The 19,396-nt window shown below is 40.4% G+C and overlaps 1 protein-coding gene across 1 annotated transcript; it reads right to left on the bottom strand.

The window, feature by feature from the left end:
• Positions 1 to 670: 670 nt before the first annotated feature.
• gga3a (golgi associated, gamma adaptin ear containing, ARF binding protein 3a) lies at positions 671 to 18,853 on the bottom strand. The gene is made up of 17 exons (XM_017721622.2): positions 18,811 to 18,853; positions 15,845 to 15,929; positions 15,160 to 15,235; positions 14,969 to 15,067; positions 14,756 to 14,879; positions 14,546 to 14,649; positions 13,620 to 13,700; positions 13,350 to 13,487; positions 13,093 to 13,174; positions 12,569 to 12,679; positions 11,144 to 11,416; positions 10,946 to 11,019; positions 9,010 to 9,224; positions 7,281 to 7,504; positions 6,722 to 6,891; positions 6,204 to 6,314; positions 671 to 4,482 (listed from the first exon to the last, which is right to left on the bottom strand). The coding sequence occupies exons 1-17, from the start codon at positions 18,848 to 18,850 to the stop codon at positions 4,372 to 4,374; spliced, it is 2,118 nt and encodes a 705-aa protein (XP_017577111.1). The 5' UTR covers positions 18,851 to 18,853; the 3' UTR covers positions 671 to 4,371.
• Positions 18,854 to 19,396: the final 543 nt, after the last annotated feature.

The raw sequence follows: 19,396 nt of genomic DNA, 5'->3' as shown, positions 1-19,396 counted from the left end.
ATTAGATATAGGTCACATTGACAAACTGTTTTCACAGACAGTGGTTTTCAGAAGTGTTTCTGAGCCCATGCAGTGATTTCCACTACAGAGTCCTGTCTGTTTTTAATGCAGTGCCGTCTGAGGACACTAGTTTTGGCTTCATCCCTTGCACACAGAGTTTTGGCAGATTCTCTGAATCTTCTAAAGATATTGTGTACCGTAGATGACAAAAAGCTATTTTAAGCTGAGAAATGTTATTTTTGAATCATTCAGTCTTTCAGAGTGGTGAACCCCTCCTGATCTTTACTTCTGACATACTCAGCCTCTCTGAGACGCTCATGTTATCGACCTGCCAACTAACCGCCAGGTGTTTATTTAAGCAATACACAACTTTACCAGCCTTTTGCTTCCCCTGTGTTGCTGGCATCTAATTCAAAATGGGCATATATAAAAAAATTAAATAAAATAAAATATCTCAGTTTCAACATTGGATTTGTTGTCTTTGAAGCATTTTCAATGAAATATGGGGTTTAAGTCATTGCATTTTGTATTTATTTAGATTTTTCACAGCATTTCAACTTTTTTGGAAATGGGGTTGTACTTAAAAGACTGCTTTTTCCTTTTTCTATTTTTTAAGGAAATATTTTGTAGCAAATTACAAAAGAATGCAAAGTAGAAGTGTGCACATATATAAATTCACCCCAGAGAAAAAACCCAGAGAGCTTTTATTTTACTTTCAAACACCAACATGTACAGTGTTAGTTTTAACATATCATCAATTTGATGGTTTAAAGGGTCAAAATATCAGTAACTCAGAGAACGTTCCGCCGAGAACCCACAGCACAAACCACTGCCAAAAACTGGTGAAGGATGAAGGAGATCAAAAGCTGTAAAAGGAGTAATCCTCTCATCCTCTGATTCATAATCACTCGTTCACATTTTTTCAAAGCTCACAAACTCATCTTAACGTAATACTGTATGACATCACATCATAAGAACTAGATCTAAAAAAGACAAATGCTCAGGAGCTGCAGGAAGAAAAACGTGTGTCGGGCTCCAGGTGCCCCGAGGGGCTACAGGATACAGCAGTACCTCTAATAAAATACCAAATATCATTTCACGGCATAAATAATAACCTCTGATAGAGCCAGGAAACACAAACATATCAAATAAATACAGAGAAACACCTGAAGCCATCAAACAGACACAATAACGAAAGAAAAGTTCACTCAAATAGAAAAACGTCCTATTACAAAAATTTATGGCCGGACACAATTCTGTAATAAATATAATGTGAAACTCAACCCACAAATGCATTTCACTCAGATTCAAGGCAGCAATTTTATCTGTAACATAATTAACTTCAGTAGTATCAGTAATTTCTCCCTTCAGATGGACATTAAAGCCCAAATTACAACTTACTCATGACCCAGAAGGCTAAGCAGTTCTGAAAATGCGTTTGTGTGTGAACAACTTAATGAATGCTAGTAGCACTTAAAGGGAAATTCTACCCTTTTTTCAAAAATCCTGCATAATTAAGTGGTTAAGATGTAAACCGAGTCGCTCAGAGTGGTTTGGTGTGAAATGCTGTTCTAGAGAAACTTACCGAGTCAGAGTTGTTCACAGTGGTGGTGATAGGAACCAGACGTCCACCTCTAAAAGCTCCATACAGAATGGTTATAAATATGCGGCCTCATATCTGACGCACTGTTTTAAGAAGACAGTCGATAGTTTTAAGAAGATTTAATCCTAAAATGTACTTTTTAAACCCATTCCTGATGGAGGGATACCTGCAGGGCACTATAAGTGTCCCCAAAAATGTCCCCATAAAAAAACCTTTGTTTATTTCAGACTTTCCACTATTGTCCCATCATCAACAGTCCATATAAACCTCAGAAGACTCGTGTAGGTTCACTGGTGGTTTTGAATAATAAATAAAATATCAATATTTGTGTTGTAGCCACGGTGACTCCTGGTTCCTCTCACCACCACTGTAAAGAAATCGGAACCCTTTTACACCAAACCACAACTGAATGACTGAATTATGCCGTTTGATAAATGGGTGATATTTCCCTTCAATACTGACACAGTTGTGCACACACACAGTTTAATGATTTGGGTTTGCTTTTTTCAAATATAATCCGACCTAAATCTGTTTTCTGGATTGAATAAAATCCAGAAAACAGCCTACAACAATCTCCAATGTCTCCCCGTGTGTCTGACAGAGTTTGGCTGAGGGATCCATCAGCAGGAAAACCACTAGTATAAAACACTGAGCTCCAGCTGTCCCTTCTATGGGAAGCTACACTGTTCGGCAGGTTAAAGGAATAGTCCAAGGCTTATAACCATCTCCATCTGCTGTATCTTTAGCATACTCACTAAAAATATGGTACTTCATGTGTTCTATAGCAAAGAAAGTGGTTCTGTATAGAACCATGAACACTCAAAGCACCCTTTGCATGATCAAGTGTTCTTTACATCGCAGAAACATTCGCCAGATTGATCATGTGCTACAGGCGGTTCTACATAAAACCTTCTTGAATTTCGAGTTCTACATAGCACCAAAAAGGGTTCTTCTATTTTAACAAGCTTGACATCATAACAACAGAACTCTTTTCTATAGACATTTATACAGCACATTTTCCATCAACGTGAAGAACCCTTTAATCATGCAAAGGGCTCTCTGAGTGTTCAGGGTTCTATGTAGAACAATCCTTCCTAAAGAACTTTTAAAGAACCACCCTTTGTAGGACTGTACAGGCGATTCACGTAGATAATAATTCTCAACATGTTTCCCAGAACTTAGAAGAGAACCGAAAATATGGCGTGAAGCTCACTTATAACAGAAGTTAATGGGCAGCTGCTGAATTCCAGCAGTACAGGTTCATGTATTTCTGTACATTCATGAATTCTTCAGTCAAATGAATTCTTTCAGAGAGAGGACTAGTTTGCTCCCCTTGTTGCTGTGATCGACTCTGATAAGCGAAAATCTTAGGGAGAGAGAAAGTAACCAGAACTATTTTCTAACTGTTGTTAAATTGGATAAAACTTCATAAGAACAGTCTTGGTATGACTCACGGTCTCAATCTGTCTCATCCTAACACCTGTACTGTTAGAGTAAAACAGCTAGAGACTCAAATTCACATTAGGCACATATTTCTAACATTTATATGCAGAATTCAGCAACTGCCCATTGACTTCTACTATTAATAACAAATATTAAGTCAGTGGGCTTTTTGTTATGTTCAAACAGTTATAAATGTGGCAAAGGCCATTTTATGGTGGTGTAGTGCAGTGGGTAATACCAGTAGTGGGCGGTAGCTCCTCAGGTTTGAGTTTTTGTCGTAACCGTTACACTGGCACGCCACAAGTAAGTGCAGATAACGCAGCATACAAACGCCGCAGACCACACTAATGCTATCTCCTTTAGCTGAGTGTCAGGGATGTTTTATTCACTTTTTAAATGAACTTGACAAAGCAGGAGACCCTCGATCACTTCCTGCTGTCTAGTACTACAATATGAAGTAGTCGACTTTGTTTTTGAGATATAAATGAGTGGTTGGTTTTTTGTGGTTTGCACTAGCCAAGCATGGACACCAGAGTGCCTCTGTTTCCTCTTGAACTGCCTGACTCACTCATCACTGAACCAGATGACGCTGCAGTCTTGAAACAAGCTGGGCAGCAGCTGGTCCTGAAATGTTTTTTCATTTGCTGGCTTCTTATTCCAATTGCTTGCTCCACCTTAAATGATCCAGTAGTTACACTGTGGTGCCTATATGGGTGCCAGAACATATGCCGCTCCATTTAAGGTGGAAAGTAATATTCTAGCAAAAAGCTGGTGAAGAAGCAGCCAAGTTCTTTAGACAGGAAGCAACATTTAGCACCGATGTTATAAACGCTTTTTAATAAAAGGTACGATTCTGAAATATAAGCCAATAATAAACTAAAAAAATGGAATCATCTGAAATGATTTCCTTTGTAAAAATGTATATACTGTTCATATGTATACTGAAACCGTCATAAATATGAAGCACACTTTATTAATATATCGGCCCTACTGCCCACTACTAGGGAAAACCGCTGCCCTTCTCATGGCGGACTGGGCTTTGATACCACACCTTGGCACAAACGCCACGCTCCACCAACAAGATGTCCTCCTAATGCTATTTTCACCCACATCTGTAACATGATTCAACTCCAAGCTGCTCTAGATAACAGTGTCAAATGCCTGCGTGTAAAATGCAAATCTACCATCAATGAACCACACGATAAAGATGCAGCAGAGAGAGAGTAGGTTGAAAAATGCTGGAGTGTTCCCTTAAAGACTGTTACGGTAACTTTGCAGGATGGATATCTGCAAGCAGGACTGAGGATCCGAGTCTCAGGCGAACGCTACAGCCTGCCCCATCTCTCCACGGGTGGGAATTTATCCACTTCACCCGTCTCTGAGCACTGACGATCTCCGAGGACAAACATCAGCTTGTATCTCAGCCTCATTTTCTCCTAAAAACACACAACAAAAGCAACACTTTAGCACTTTTTTCTCACCTTCTCAAATGCGTGCCATTAACACACCTTTAAAATACAAAGAGGAAGTTAAGAACTAACACTTCTTTAAAGTGCAGTGTTCATAAAGCTACACAACACCTACATAAGCCCTTTAGGACAACCCACACAGACATTCACAAAGGAAAGAAAGTCAACCAGCGCCAACGGTCATAACATAAAGTAGCCTCTAGAACAACTCAGGCTTGTTATAAATGTCTATAAACGCCTTTATAAATGTGCATGTGGGTTTATTTTAAACACCTAAAAAAATGTTTATTCAAAGGTTCTTTAGTGAGGAAAATGATTCTATATAGAACCATGAACACTCAAAGAACCCTTTGCATGATCAAAGGGTTCTTTATGTCATGAAAGGGTTCTTCAGCTGGATGGAAAATGTGCTACAGACTGTCCTATATAGATTTTTTAAAAAAGGGTTCTATATAGCATCCAAAAGGGTTCTTCTATTGTAACAAGCTTGACACCGTAACAACAGAGGAACCCTTTGTGATGCCATAAAGAACCCTTTTCATAAAGGTTACAGTGCATCTGCAATCTACAGCGCATTTTGCACAACCTTCAGGATGCGAAGAACCATGCAAATGTTATCTGCGTGTTCATGGTTCTATATAGAACTATTTTCTTTACTAAAGAACCCTTCATGCACCATATTTTTCAGAGTGTAGTAAGGCTTATGTAAATGTCATATAGAACAAGTGTTGCCCTTCAAGGGATACCAAAAATTCTTTATTATCTCTAAGACAAATGTTTATGACACAGAAACTAGCAAATCAGTGTGGAGTCGAGAAACTACTACACACACGTTTATGAAAACACGATGTTTGTGATAAAGAGCCAATCGCATGAACGAAAAGTCAAGCAGCTTATTTGTTTTTTGTGAGATAAGATTTTGTAAATATGTAGAAATAAACTAATGACACCAAATAAACTACTGATAACACAAACATGACAAGGAAAGAAAAAGTGATCTGAAAAACAGGACATAGTAAAGTGTTTATATATCCGTTACTATGATAAGCCTGTTAATCAGGTTCACCAGTTACTCTAAAGTATCACATCCCTTCCCTGTCTGTTCTCAGTAACGTCGCATTAAAGCACTTCCAGTATAAGTAATCGGATGCACATTCCTGAAAAGAAACAGGAAAACATTCTGTACACGTTCACACGAAACTCCATTTGCCACCCTACAACTTGCCCCACAGCCTACCAGAATATTAATCATGGGCAAACCTTCACGGACCACATTACCATCCGTGGTGTCGTTAGAAGTCAGCAATGAATATACTTTTAATAAAGTAACAAATTAGGGATGCATTATGGAAATTCTGGGCCAATATTTTTCATGTGTATCACTGTTGATGTCATTATACGCATGTTTATAAAATGTATTAATCTGGACTAAATTCACCTTGAGTAGCATTTATAATTGGCAAATATATAACATCCCTTTGCTGAGGGTTATAAATGCTGGAAAGATAATAAAATGCAGATATTTCACCAAGACCTTTGTGTGTGTGTGTATGTATATATATATACACACACACACACACACACACACACACACACACACACACACACACACACACATATTACACAACATGCAGAAGTTGACCAGATCTTTCTTTCTTACTGGGACGATGGTGCTAATGCGAATTTACCTTCAGTGGGTTAGCCAGCAGCATTACTTGTGTAATAGCACTAGGGGGCAGTATTGGGTTAAAAGGGGCCAGCTCCATGCCTGAGGGTGGCTGCAGCTTCACTCTCATAGACTGTTAATTACACAAATACAAAAAAGGCCAATTAGTCAACATTTACTATGAATTATTACGTTTTTACAATATATTACTCAGTATCTACCATGAACTACTCAGCAACTAATACGAATCTCAGTTTTTAATATATATTATTCAGCATCTACTATGAATTACTCAGTAACTAATATAAATGATAAATTATACATTATAATTACTATAATTATACATTTATAAACTATAAATTATTCACTAAATACTACTAATTACTGAGTAACAACTATGAATGATTATCTACTATAAATGACTTAGTAACTACTACGAATGAAAGTTACATAGTTATGAGAGTGAGGAACTCAAATAAATAACGTATGTCGGCTCTGTGAGCTACTATACGTCTCTACTATGTACATCTGGGCTGTTACCTTTGGCACGGCTGCCTGTAGTGTCAGGTTCTTCACTTGGAGAGGCGCTGTGTTCAGCATGGACACCACCATGACCAGCACGTCGGGCCGTCCAGGAGGGCAGTTAGAGGCAAAGTGCAGCAGGACGCAAACACCATCTTTATCATAGGCTGTCACTGGGCTTTCTTTACCTGAGAAACAGGGTTTTAATATTCATAACATTATTTCACTACTTCACTGTTCTACTAATATTTGTTTTACTTTCATTCTGATTTGTTTTATTTTGTAAACTCCCTCAATGTAGCTGTTAAAAAGGTTCAGTTATTTCTATAAAGTATGTTACAAACAAACAGCCTTATCTAACATTCATGTTTTTAAGAGAGCTTTTTGCAACCCGAAAGCTAATTATTTACTCCATATCATTTTTTTAGGCTCAATTATACTATAACTTAACGTAATATATTAGTTATAAATATAACTTTTTGATAAAGAACAACAAATTCAACCTGAAATGTCCCCTGCAGCTGACTGTAGTATTGCTACTGTTATTATTAATCTTCCTCATTATCTTTAGACTCACTGGGTCTGATGGAGTCCAGCGGGACAAAGACGTTGGTCAGTGAGGGGTCAGGCTGAGGGGCTGCAGTTCCTTGCCTGGCCACCAGAGGGGGTGAGAGGGGGTGTAGGAGTGGGCTGTCTGGGGGGAAGGCTGAGTTTGGGGGTTTAGTGCTGGACGTAACAGCAGGACCTCCTCCTTCGCAGGGTAAAGATGCTGATTCCGCCTTTGCCAGCCCAGCTGGATCACTGTAAACAGAAATATACAACAACATTCAGCAAGGACACTAAAAGACAGTTATCACACATGAAAATTAAAATAATAAAAACTATGACACTGAAGGGAACGGTGCAGTAAACTAGCACCTTTCTAAATCAGCCTTTGCCCTTAACATCATGCTGTATTTCACAAACTAGTGACATCATACAGTGTCTGCTATGAAACCAGAGCTGGTTTTCTCATTAAAGGGACCCTGAATTAAGCCAGACAGCAAAAACATCACATCATCATTACTTCAGGATTCATGATAAGTAATCCCAGTATTTACTTTTTTTGAGGTTTGCAAACGAGTTTAACCTGCAAAATACAACAACAAACAAAGGAGTTACATTTTAAAAAGCCTGAAGAACTATGAGTAGCGTGGTGCTTATAAGTCATCTCTAAAACGAACTACAGAAAAATCTAATTGACATGTTTCAATGTTGTTGCCCCAAAAATTTGATTAGACATGTTTGGTGCTCAGTTGTGCACAGAAGCTAGTATAACATGAGCTCCAGTGCAAAATTAGGTTATTAAAAGACAAAGTACATTTTATAAAAATATATATGAAAATAAGAAAGATAAAGGCAAAGATATCTTTCTGGGTGACATGGATTTCTATTACTTGGTACATGAGCCTCATAGTATCAGTGCTAAAACAAAGAAGCAAACTTCAAACATGCTGATCAACTACATTTGGGGTTGTAACGAGGAGCGAGGTAGCGGATGCATGTGCGGAGGTAAGCGACTTTTATTGAGGGCAAATCCAAAATCAGGGTCATAACGGTCCAGGGTCAAAGAGCCAATACGGATAGATCGTGGGGCAGACATGACAAAACCAGAATACAATCAATAACACAGAGAAACAAAGCAAACATCAAACACAGACCGATACATCAAACACAGACCGATACATCAAAGACAGACTGATACAAAGACCAGCAAAGAGTGCAAAGTGCAAACACAGGGCTTAAGTAACAAAGGAAAAACGAGGGACACATGAAAACAATCAGGGGCGGAGTCACGAAACAAGGGGCAGGACTACAGATACCAAAACAAACGCACATGGACAGGACTGAGAGGGGCCAATCGTGACAGGGGTAAGGGACAAAACTGTCAGTTTGATTTTATTTTATAAAGAAGGACCAGGAGAAAAAAGTTAAATAACTATTAAAAATAAATAAGTAAAAATAGCTACTGGTATAATATAACAGTCTGTTACCCAATCAGCGACTTGTTGCTATACAGTTCATGCAGTTACTAAACACTGGTTGAAGCTGTTGTTATTTACAGATTCAATGCAACTGGACTAAATCTGCCTTTATTACGATCCATGGTGCTGTTCACTGTCCCCGAAGTGCTGAAAATAAACATCATTTATCACAAATATAATATTATCAACCTGAACAACCCAATCCTCAATCCAATCACAGGGCTTTAAAGCCTGAGAACTTATTCCTGTCACTTAAAACAGCTTAAAGAACTTTTTATTCACCTGGGTTTTCCCAGGTCCAGCAGGGCGAGATCCTGGAGCGAGGTGGACACAGACTGGGCAGGAGCAGGAAAGGCCAAAGGAGCCACCCCCCCAAAGGATTCTGAAGCACGACTGCTGTCTGAAGCTGAGGTAGATTCGGGAGTAGCTGGAGCTGCAGACTGGAGAAGGTCTAATGGAGGAGAACTGCTGAGGAGATCCATCAGTGGATTGGAGGCCTGATGAAAAAGAAAAATGTGTTTAATTGCAAATGTCTTACAAAATTTATAACAAAAAGTAAGTCACTTAAGCCACTACATTCAAATGGTAACCACAAAGTAGTAATTTAGCTGTGCTGTAAGATTCTAAATTCTGTGGACGGCTGATAAAATAAATATCTAATTATTTATCTTCAACCACACAAATACACTGATGCACTGTGAGCCATTAGTCTGAAAAGGGAGAATCAGCTGGGCTGATGTTAGAACGTTAGAACAGAATTGTAATAGAATTATATGATACTAAACCAACTAAACAGAATAAGCACATTCAATACTCTGCATATTCAATAAAGAACCATTTTATACTGTTCAAAATAAAATTCTATGGCAATTTTACAACATAAAAATGTCTTGTCTTGTTTTTTTGTCTATATTCCAGATTCTCAAATTATATTTGCATATTTAATATACTATTTTAATACTTTAATATATATTATATAATATATATTTTAACATTATTTGGAATCATACAAAATAATTCAGGTCAGAGATTGTGAGGTGAGAGATTGTGAGGTCAGAGATTGTGAGGTGAGAGATTGTGAGGTCAGAGATTGTGAGGTCAGAGATCCAGACCCATAAATGGTTAAATGGTTTGGCAAAAAACCAAATGTACACAGGGTTACCATGTAACTTACTTCAGATGGAGCTTATCAGCCCAAGACGTGTTTGATGTGAAAGCTGGAAAGGATTGAATAAAACATTGGCTGACTAGAGAACTTGGAGCCCTCCTAAAAAGGTAATACAGGGAAGCAGACTATGGACTGTATGCCCTGGACTCTCTAACGGGGGTGAGCTCCTGAGCTCACAAGAGCTGTACCAGACGACTGTTTAAGTTATAGCTGAGGTATACTTTTGTATGTATATGGAGGGTTGTATGAGATTCCCTATGCAGACTTGTGCAAAAGGGCCCTGTACAGAGGGAACCAGTCACACCAGAGTGGGTTTTTTAGGTTTCAAAGGTTACCAAGGAGGTGTGAGGTTTGGATATGATAGGGACTAAAATGGTATGGAACTGTGTAAAAGGGGTGGCAAGATTAGCTCATCGCCCCAGAGGGAACAAAAAGGGATATTTTGAGATGATATTCGCATTCTGGTTGACCAGGAACCATCTTGCCATTTGATGCTCATTCCACAAGTCTTTTCCATTCCTTTTTATCCTTTTTCATTTTTGTTGATATCCTTTGATTCATTTTATTCTTTTTGAAGATATTAGATTACAGACAGTCCAGACCCTGGACAAAAGACATGGCTCTTGGCTGTGACATGCAAACAACACTAGAAGTCGACAGTCACCCAAATCTTTTACCAGAACTTCTCTGAATCCACTCAAACCACATCTGGCTCTTCATTAAAGTGGTACAAACTTGCAGAAGTAGTTTAGGACACAGTATGTTGTACTATGAACAATAAAAATGAACATTGTTGAAGTTATATTCACTGTTTTAGCTTTCAGTGTGTTATACTGCATCCTAAACCTGCAAGTCTGCACCACCTTAATGAAGACCTGGATGCACTTGGAGCAGGTTCGAAGACGTTTTAGAAGATTTTGGTGACCACTGACGTGTGGTGTTTGTTAGCAATGTTGGCCTCATAGCTCCAGATATAAACTAAAGACATGACAACACACATGTTCTGGATGATCCTGTGATAATGAACAAAAATCAAGCTCCTTGATGTACCTGTAAGGCTGTCCACTGATTGTCTTCATTCTCTTGTTTCTGAGTGCTTGCAGCTGTAACCGGATCACTGAGACCTACAGAGTTAATACTCCATTTACTCAACACCATCTCTATTATATCATTTTTATCAGTGTCAGTCACCAATTGGTACTCAGCGGCAGCATATACACACAAAGCTTCTATCACCGTAAACGTTACCTAGAGAAATGAGCTCTTCATCCAGGAGAGAGAGGCTATTTGGATTCTCACTTGCGATCGGACGGTTAGGGCTGTCTTTTATGTTGACTTGTAAGCCGGGCTGGGCAGAAGAAGAGTTGGGGTAGGGAGGAGGAGGGTCAAAAGCTGGAGGAGACATGAAGAGGTCAGCTGGGATTTGAGCTGATGGAAGAGGAGGATGCTGCAGTGAAGCAGTGTGAACGTCCAAACCAGCCAAGTCTATTAAGATCTCTGAGGAGCTTCCATTATCGGTACCTGGCAAAAACATACAATTAGTAAAAGAGCAAAGTAAGAATTCTTTATTAATGTAATGTAAATGTAAAAAGTGCAGTCATGAATTTCATGGCAGATTGTTGGTTACTTTACAGCTATTATGTGCTCTTTAAATGAGCCAAACTTGCATTCTGCATTCCTATACAAGAAATCAGGTGCCTATTAAAGTAGCACAAATCAATAAATCAATAAAGCACTACAAGTAAAGTAAGAGGCAACCAACCTTTCAGTACAATGAGTCATATATAATCATGTACATCAGTTGCAGCAGCGGAATTCAAATGGAGCACAAGTGAATTTACCTGCCTCACCTCAAAAAACAATAATGCCGGACACAATAACAATAAATCTTGGCAGATTCCGATGTGCAGCTCATCTAGGTGATATGAATTAGGGGTTGGCAATATGGCAAAAACATATATGTGGCATGCGCCCGCCCCCGGCCCCCGACGATGAAGGCCAAGAGAGCCAGCAGAAAGGCGGGGTCCGAGTATGCAGCTGCGACGCACCTCAGCGAGGATGCCAGGGAGAGAGCCTGAGCTCCCACCGACGGACACGAGTCACGGGGGTGACGGCAGGAGGTGGAGGACGACTCTGGTGCCTGCTACAGGAGGCACCAGAGGGAGGAACGAGTCCCGAGCTCCGCCAACCGGGCCCCACCCCCTGTTACGGCTGAGCTGCCAGCGGGGGGCGACAACACGGAGGCAGAGCGGTGAGCTCTCGTTCCCTCTCGGCTCTGGTGAGCGCCTTTAAAATGAGCTGAGAGGGAACAGAGCGAGAGGAGGGACGAGCAGCAGCAGCAATAGCAGCAGAAGAAGAAGAAGACTAAAGAGCTGAAAAGCTCCCGTGAGGTGGAGACTGAAAAGTGGGTAGTGTTGATTTTGTTTGTGCTGTTTATTTAGAGAATAAAGATATAGCTGCTGCATGAACTGCGTGTAAAATGATACATTTATTCAATTAAACAGGACCAACTCAGCTCTCTTGGACCGATGCCATTACAAAGATTTGGTGGTGACTGTTTTGAAAACACTACTCTCATTAATGCTAAAAATTGTAAAATCACTCAACGTAATAATAATGGTGCACACAAAGCAGATCAGAAGTGCATATGCAGTCGTGAACTGCCATATTTACGTTCTGATGTTGTAGATCCAGGCGTGTCAGTGTTGACAGCTTGTCCTTCCACTATGCTCTTGTAAGAGTTAATAACACGTGAGAGATCGTCACTCGCCTGTAGGATTTCACCTGTGGGGCAACAAGAGACATAAGTTAGCGAATTATATTACTCTTCAGTGCTGAGGTATCTGTAAAATATCTCTGAGTGTTTCAGACAGACCCAACATTAACAGCACAGACACACATTTCTCTGCCACTATATCAGAAACCTTCTGGTGTTTCTAATAAAATGGCCAGTGTGTGGAAGCACAGGGTGGGCGTTTATAATAAAGTGGCCAGTGAGTGGAAGTACAAGGTGGGTGTTTCTAATAAAGTGGCCAGTGAGTGGAAGCACAAGGTGGGCGTTTCTAATAAAGTGGGCAGCGAGTGCAACCAGACGGTAGTTGTTTCTAATAAAGTGGCCAGTAAGTGAAAGTACAAGGTGGGTGTTTCTAATAAAGTGGCCAGCTGCTGGAAGTACAAGGTAGCCCAGAGATTTCTACCTAAGCTGCTGTCATCGTCCTCGGTCTCTGTGGCCAGCTTGAACACCGTCGTCCTCAGTTTATCACAGTCATCATGCAAATCCTAAAAAAATAAACCCCTTTGCTGGTAAACCCTCAAACAATTACACATGGCAGCACAACGACAAACTCTCACGTTTCTAGGAAAACTTCACTGGAAAGGTTTAATGTGGTTAAGCACTAAAATGAAAGCTGTCTTATACTGAAGGGAACAAACACATTGCACGGAACAGGCTTACCTTAAGAAGCTCTCTGTCTGCCTGTGTAGACTGGTCTTTACTGAAGTGCCGCAGCATTTCATTCAGTAGTTTGACGCTGTTGTTCACCTCCAATAAAGTGCTGGTGCGCTGGGCTACTTTCTGCACCCTTGCTTCGTCCTGAAACACACAAACACATCAGCAGCTCACAAATAAGTTCTCGAATATTTAGTTTTGCTTGTTACTCTTCTGTTTTTAACACAAGAGTTAACTGAGGCTCTAATTCAGTTACACTTTGAGCTATGTAGCTACCTCTTTCACCATGTTCTTGATGAGCCGGTTGGCCTCCTGCAGATCCTCTGGCTTTTTGCTTTTCAGAAGTTCAGCAAGACGCTACACAGAAAAAAAGAGAGAACTAGATCCAAGTTCGGTTTCTAACAATCTGTAGTTTCCCCAAAGCACTGTAAGGTGAAGATTGTTCTAAAATGACTGCTTTAGCACACTTTAATTCAAAACAGCAGCCAATTATCAAGCCAACTGTCAAGCAATTATCAAGCCGATTCCACCACTTTTAGCAAAATGAAATTTTTGAGATGAAAATAAAATAGTTTGAAGTGTTTTTTTAAACAGTGTGTTGTAAAGAAATGTACCTAGTTGTAAGTCTTAACAGTGTTAGCGATAAGAAGCAGAGTTAAGTGGGTCAGTTTTACTTGGGGACTATTGTGTCTCACAATGCCCTGGATGTATCCCTCCACTATGAAAGGATTTTAAGCCAAAAGCTTCTCAAAACCATCCTAAAACAATGTCTCAGACATCAGGCAGTGCATTCATAACCATTTCATTTAATAACTTTATTCAGAGGGGGACGTCCAGTTACTATCACCACCACTGTGAATAATCTGACTCTGTACGTTTCTCTAGAACAGAGCATTTCACACCAAACCACTCTGAACGACACCGTTTACATCTGAACCGCTAAATTACGCAGACCTTTTTTAAAAAATAGGTAATAATCGAATAAACTAATAGGACTTTCCTTTAATTCCCAGAGCACACAGAAAGTTCATCTTATAATATCAACATTAAAATGTTTGAGAAATTAGATTAATGGTTAAGTTAAATGTTTTACAGCACATAAAACTGACCTACGACAGCATCTCTCCACCTGGCAGGCGAGTTTAACTTAAGGCTACACTGGCTTTGGGGAACTTCGCCATACAGCTAATGCATTTTCTTACTTTACTCTTCTCCTCGTTTTCAAAGACGGGATTGTGAGGCCGGTCAGGCGGTGAGGGAATCAGAGTCTTATCCGCAGGAACTTCTGGATCTGTCGTCACGATGCCTGACGTAGAATAATGAGTGCATTTAACACAAGTGATCGCTATCTTGTTAAACCAAAGTTTTAGCAATAGTTAAACAGACAATCGCATTGCGTATTGATGAAATACCTTGCCTCTTTAGCATCTGATAAGCCTCTGTGATCTTTGTCTCATCTGGCAGGGCAGTGGACCAACTGAACAGCATCTCTATTACTTTTATCTTCACCTTCTCTGACACTCTGTCTCCTAAATACTATGAAAAACACACAGAAAACACACAGTTGAGTCACAGCATTATTACACAGAACACATGGCCAACTACTGAGAAGTGCTGATGCTCACCTTCGGGGAAACTACTTTGATCAGTTCATTTAAAAACCTAAACTTTCCAACTTCATTATGAAACCTTCTCCCACAGTTCTTCATGCAGGCTTCTAAGACCTGCAGCAGCAAGGAAAAAAAGCCAAATACATAGACTGAATGATGTTCGTAACATAAAAACCACCCGACCTAAAAATGCATGGAAAACTCACAGTCAGTGCTTGTAACGCCTCCCATTCTTGCGGCGACTGGATTTTATGTGCTAGTAATCTCACTGATATCTGTGGACTGAGACAAAAAGTGTTGCAGAAGAATTTCTGAATAATTCAGTCCTTGAGATGTCAGAGGGGTTTGGTGTGAAATGGTTCAGATGTCTTTACAGTGGTGGTGATAGGAACCAGGGGTCGCCATGACTACAACACAAATATGGACATTTTATTTACTATCTAAAACCACCAGTGAACCTACACCTGTCTTCTGAGTTTTATATGGAATGTTGATGATGGGAAAATCTGAAAGAATAAGTTTTCTTTGAAGACTATTTTGCCTACTATGCATCTCATGAATTGATTTTAAGGTCAAAATGTTCTCAAAACCTTCAAAAAAACAATGTTTCATACATCACGTATCAGTGAATTCATAACCGTTTCATTTAATAAGTGTCTGCGAGGTGGACGCCTTTTAGAGGTGGACGTCTGGTTCCTATCACCACCACTGTGAACAATTCTGACTCTGTTAGTTTCTCTAGGATAAAGCATTTCTCACCAAACCACTCTAAATAACTCTGTTTACATCTCAACCATTTAATTACATATAACTTTTTCAGATTCAGTAAAGCTCCTCCTTAGAAAACAGAAAAGTAGGCACTTCGAGAACTTTTGGAAAATATATCCATACCCTTCAAGCTCCTTATTGATTTGATCACAGAAGCCAATAATATATTCCCAGTCCTCCTGTCTGTTGGAAGGGTTTGTGGCTTTGTCTGAGTAGAAAACAAAACAGATCGTCATTATATTAGATTTGACTGCTTGTGAACTACTAATAACATCACTATAAGTGAATGAAGATGAGTAGCTGTCTCAACATATACAGCTTTGCACAGCTTTTTGTAGCAACATAAAGCCAAGGCAAGGCAAATGTGATTCTTCAAGGGCTCTTTAGTAAGGGAATGGTTCCGAACCATGAGCTCTGTATACAGCCATTTCATGCTTAGGTTCTTTGGTTTGGTTTGGAAATGGTTCTTCGGATTAATAGAGAATGTGTTGTACACTGCTCAAAAAAATAAAGGGAACACTTAAACAACACAATATAACTCCAAGTAAATCAAACTTCTGTGAAATCAAACTGTCCACTTAGGAAGCAACACTGACAATCAATTTCACAGCTGTTGAGCAAATGGAACAGACAACAGGTGGAGATTATTGCCAATTAGCAAGACACACCCAATAAGGAGTGGTTCTGCAGGTGGGGACCACAGACCACTTCTCAGTACCTTTCTGCTTTCTGGCTGATGTTGTGGTCACTTTTGAATGTTGGTGGTGCTTTCACACTCGTGGTAGCATGAGATGGACTCTACAACCCACACAAGTGGCTCAGCTAGTGCAGCTCATCCAGGATGGCACATCAATGCGAGCTGTGGCAAGAAGGTTTGCTGTGTCTGTCAGCGTAGTGTCCAGAGGCTGGAGGGGCTACCAGGAGACAGGCCAGTACACCAGGAGACGTGGAGGAGGCCGTAGGAGGGCAGCAACCCAGCAGCAGGACCGCTACCTCCGCCTTTGTGCAAGGAGGAACAGGAGGAGCCCTGCCAGAGCCCTGCAAAATGACCTCCAGCAGGCCACAAATGTGCATGTGTCTGCACAAACGGTTAGAATCTGACTCCATGAGGATGGTATGAGGGCCCGATGTCCACAGATGGGGGTTGTGCTCACAGCCCAACACCGTGCAGGACGCTTGGCATTTGCCAGAGAACACAAAGATTGGCAAATTCGCCACTGGCGCCCTGTGATCTTCACAGATGAAAGCAGGTTCACACTGAGCACATGTGACAGACGTGACAGAGTCTGGAGACGCCGTGGAGAGCCATCTGCTGCCTGCAACATCCTTCAGCATGACCGGTTTGGCTGTGGGTCAGTAATGGTGTGGGGTGGCATTTCTTAGGAGGGCCGCACAGCCCTCCATGTGCTCGCCAGAGGTAGCCTGACTGCCATTAGGTACCGAGATGAGATCCTCAGACCCCTTGTGAGACCATATGCTGGTGTGGTTGACCCTGGGTTCCTCCTAATGCAGGACAATGCTAGACCCCATGTGGCTGGAGTGTGTCAGCAGTTCCTGCAAGATGAAAGCATTGAAGCTATGGACCGGCCCGCCCGTTCCCCAGACCTGAATCCGATTGAGCACATCTGGGACATCATGTCTCGCTCCATCCACCAACGTCACGTGCACCACAATCTGTCCAGGAGTTGGCGGATGCTTTAGTCCAGGTCTGGGAGGAGATCCCTCAGGAGACCATCCGCCACCTCATCAGGAGCTGCCCAGGCGTTGTAGGGAGGTCATACAGACACGTGGAGGCCACACACAATACTGAGCCTCATTTTGACTTGTTTTAAGGACATCACATCAAAGTTGGATCAGCCTGTCGTGTGTGTTTCCACTTTAATTTTGTGTGTGACTCCAAATCCAGGACTGCATTGGTTAATAAATTTGATTTCCATTGATGATTTTTGTGTGATTTTGTTGTCAGCACATTCAACTTTGTACAGAACAAAGTATTCAATGAGAATATTTAATTCATTCAGATCTAGGATGTTATTTCAGTGTTTCCTTTATTTTTTTGAGCAGTGTATAAGGTCCTATATGGTTCTTTTTAGCACCAAGAAAGGTTCTTCTATTGTTACTAGCTTAACATCGTCACAACAGAAGAACCATTTTTGGGGCTATATAGAACCCTACACATGGTTCTGTAGATTGATGGGACAGCGTGTTGTGTATGGCTCTATACAGAACCATTTTTAAAAAGGGGGTCCATATAGCCCCGAAGAAGGTTCTTATGTTGTTACAAGCCTGACATCATTACAATAACAGAACCCTTTTTGGTGCCATATAGAACCATTTTCAAAAAACATTCTCCATCCAACTGAAGAACCCTTTCATGACTGCAAAGAACAACTGATGCACGACGCAGGTCTCTATAGAGCTCATAGTTCTAAACAGAACCATTCCCTTTAGGTTTCTTTTGAGAACCACCGGGAAAAACGTCTTTTTGAAGAGTTTGTTACTTCAGCAACGCAGCTGGCAAGCTAAGCTAGCTAATGACAACGTCACGTCAAACTGTGTAGGCCCATAAAATAACCCAACAGAGCAAAAATATTTGTGATATTTCCACATTATATGAACTGGAAACAACAACAATAATAACAAAAATACAGTTAAAGCCACGAACGAGCTTTGTTTTGTGGTATCTGGATTAACGTCAACGCTGCTATCCGGCTAACCACAAAGCTGAAGTGGGCTTCTTATTCAGCAGCTTCTTGTACGGATTTTCCCGTTCCACCTTAAATGTTGGAGCAGTTTCTTTCCGGCGCCAGGTGCCTGAACGTAACTGCTGCACCGTTTAAGGTGGAACGGGGAAATTCCAACAAGGAGGTGACTTCAGGTTAGTCGGCTAACCACAACAAGCCAGCTGGGTTAGCATGCTAGCTACAACAACGATATAAACAGGCTTTTTAAGACGTATACGACGCCAAATCAATGTAACATACGGCGATAAAGCAGCAGAAAATATGATTATTCGCCTTAAGTCATTTTAAAAGTGTTTAAAAGGGCCAAACAACAACGCGGCGAGCTAATTTGCTAAAGTTACTCACTAAGCCACGATTCTAGTGACTCTCCTTCCGGATCCGCCATGTTCACCACTTTGTAAAATAACTAGTTTTTACAGAAATACAGTTTACATTAAAAACAGACTCTGGGGTGGTTTATATAAAGAATAGAAACCTTTATTGTGAAGATGTACTACAGTAAAAGTGTGAAAATGTGACTGAAATTGTAAGCAGAACTTCTCAAAAGTCCAACTTAAAGGGGAATTTCACTAACTTTTAAAACGTATTATATAATTAAATGGTTAAAATGTAAATAAAGTCATTCAGAGTGGTTTGGTGTAAAAATGTTCCGTTCTAGAGAAACTTGCCAATTCAGCATCGTTCACAATGATGGTGATAGGAACCAGACGTCCACCTCTAAAAGCTGCCTCATAGAAAGTTATTACATGAAATGGTTATGAATATTGGCTTGGACAACATGGATACTAACATTTTAAATGCTGCGAATTGCATGCTTATTTTGGGTAAATGTTATAGTCATGCTTGTAAGTGAAAGTTAAAGTCACTATAAAGTATGGGGAAAATGGAGAGGTTTTTGTATACATCTGTTTCTCAGTCCTTTTGTTTTCCC

Source organism: Pygocentrus nattereri, chromosome 30 (genome assembly GCF_015220715.1).
Source record: "Pygocentrus nattereri isolate fPygNat1 chromosome 30, fPygNat1.pri, whole genome shotgun sequence".
In the NCBI taxonomy this organism is placed as follows: domain Eukaryota; kingdom Metazoa; phylum Chordata; class Actinopteri; order Characiformes; family Serrasalmidae; genus Pygocentrus; species Pygocentrus nattereri.
Note: the sequence above shows the minus strand (reverse complement) of the source record. Positions and strands in the feature narration are given on the sequence as shown.

Bases quoted from the DNA above. Each gene is read 5' to 3' on its own strand.
- gga3a (XM_017721622.2), bottom strand. From the start codon at position 18,850: ATGGCGGATCCGGAAGGAGAGTCACTAGAATCGTGGCTTA. The intron at 13,701-14,545 runs GTAAGAAAATGC...TTTTCTGTGTAG, and splicing joins AAAACGAGGAGAAGAGTAAA to CGTCTTGCTGAACTTCTGAA. The intron at 6,892-7,280 runs GTGAGTCTAAAG...CCTGTTTCTCAG, and splicing joins GCTGGACTCCATCAGACCCA to GTAAAGAAAGCCCAGTGACA.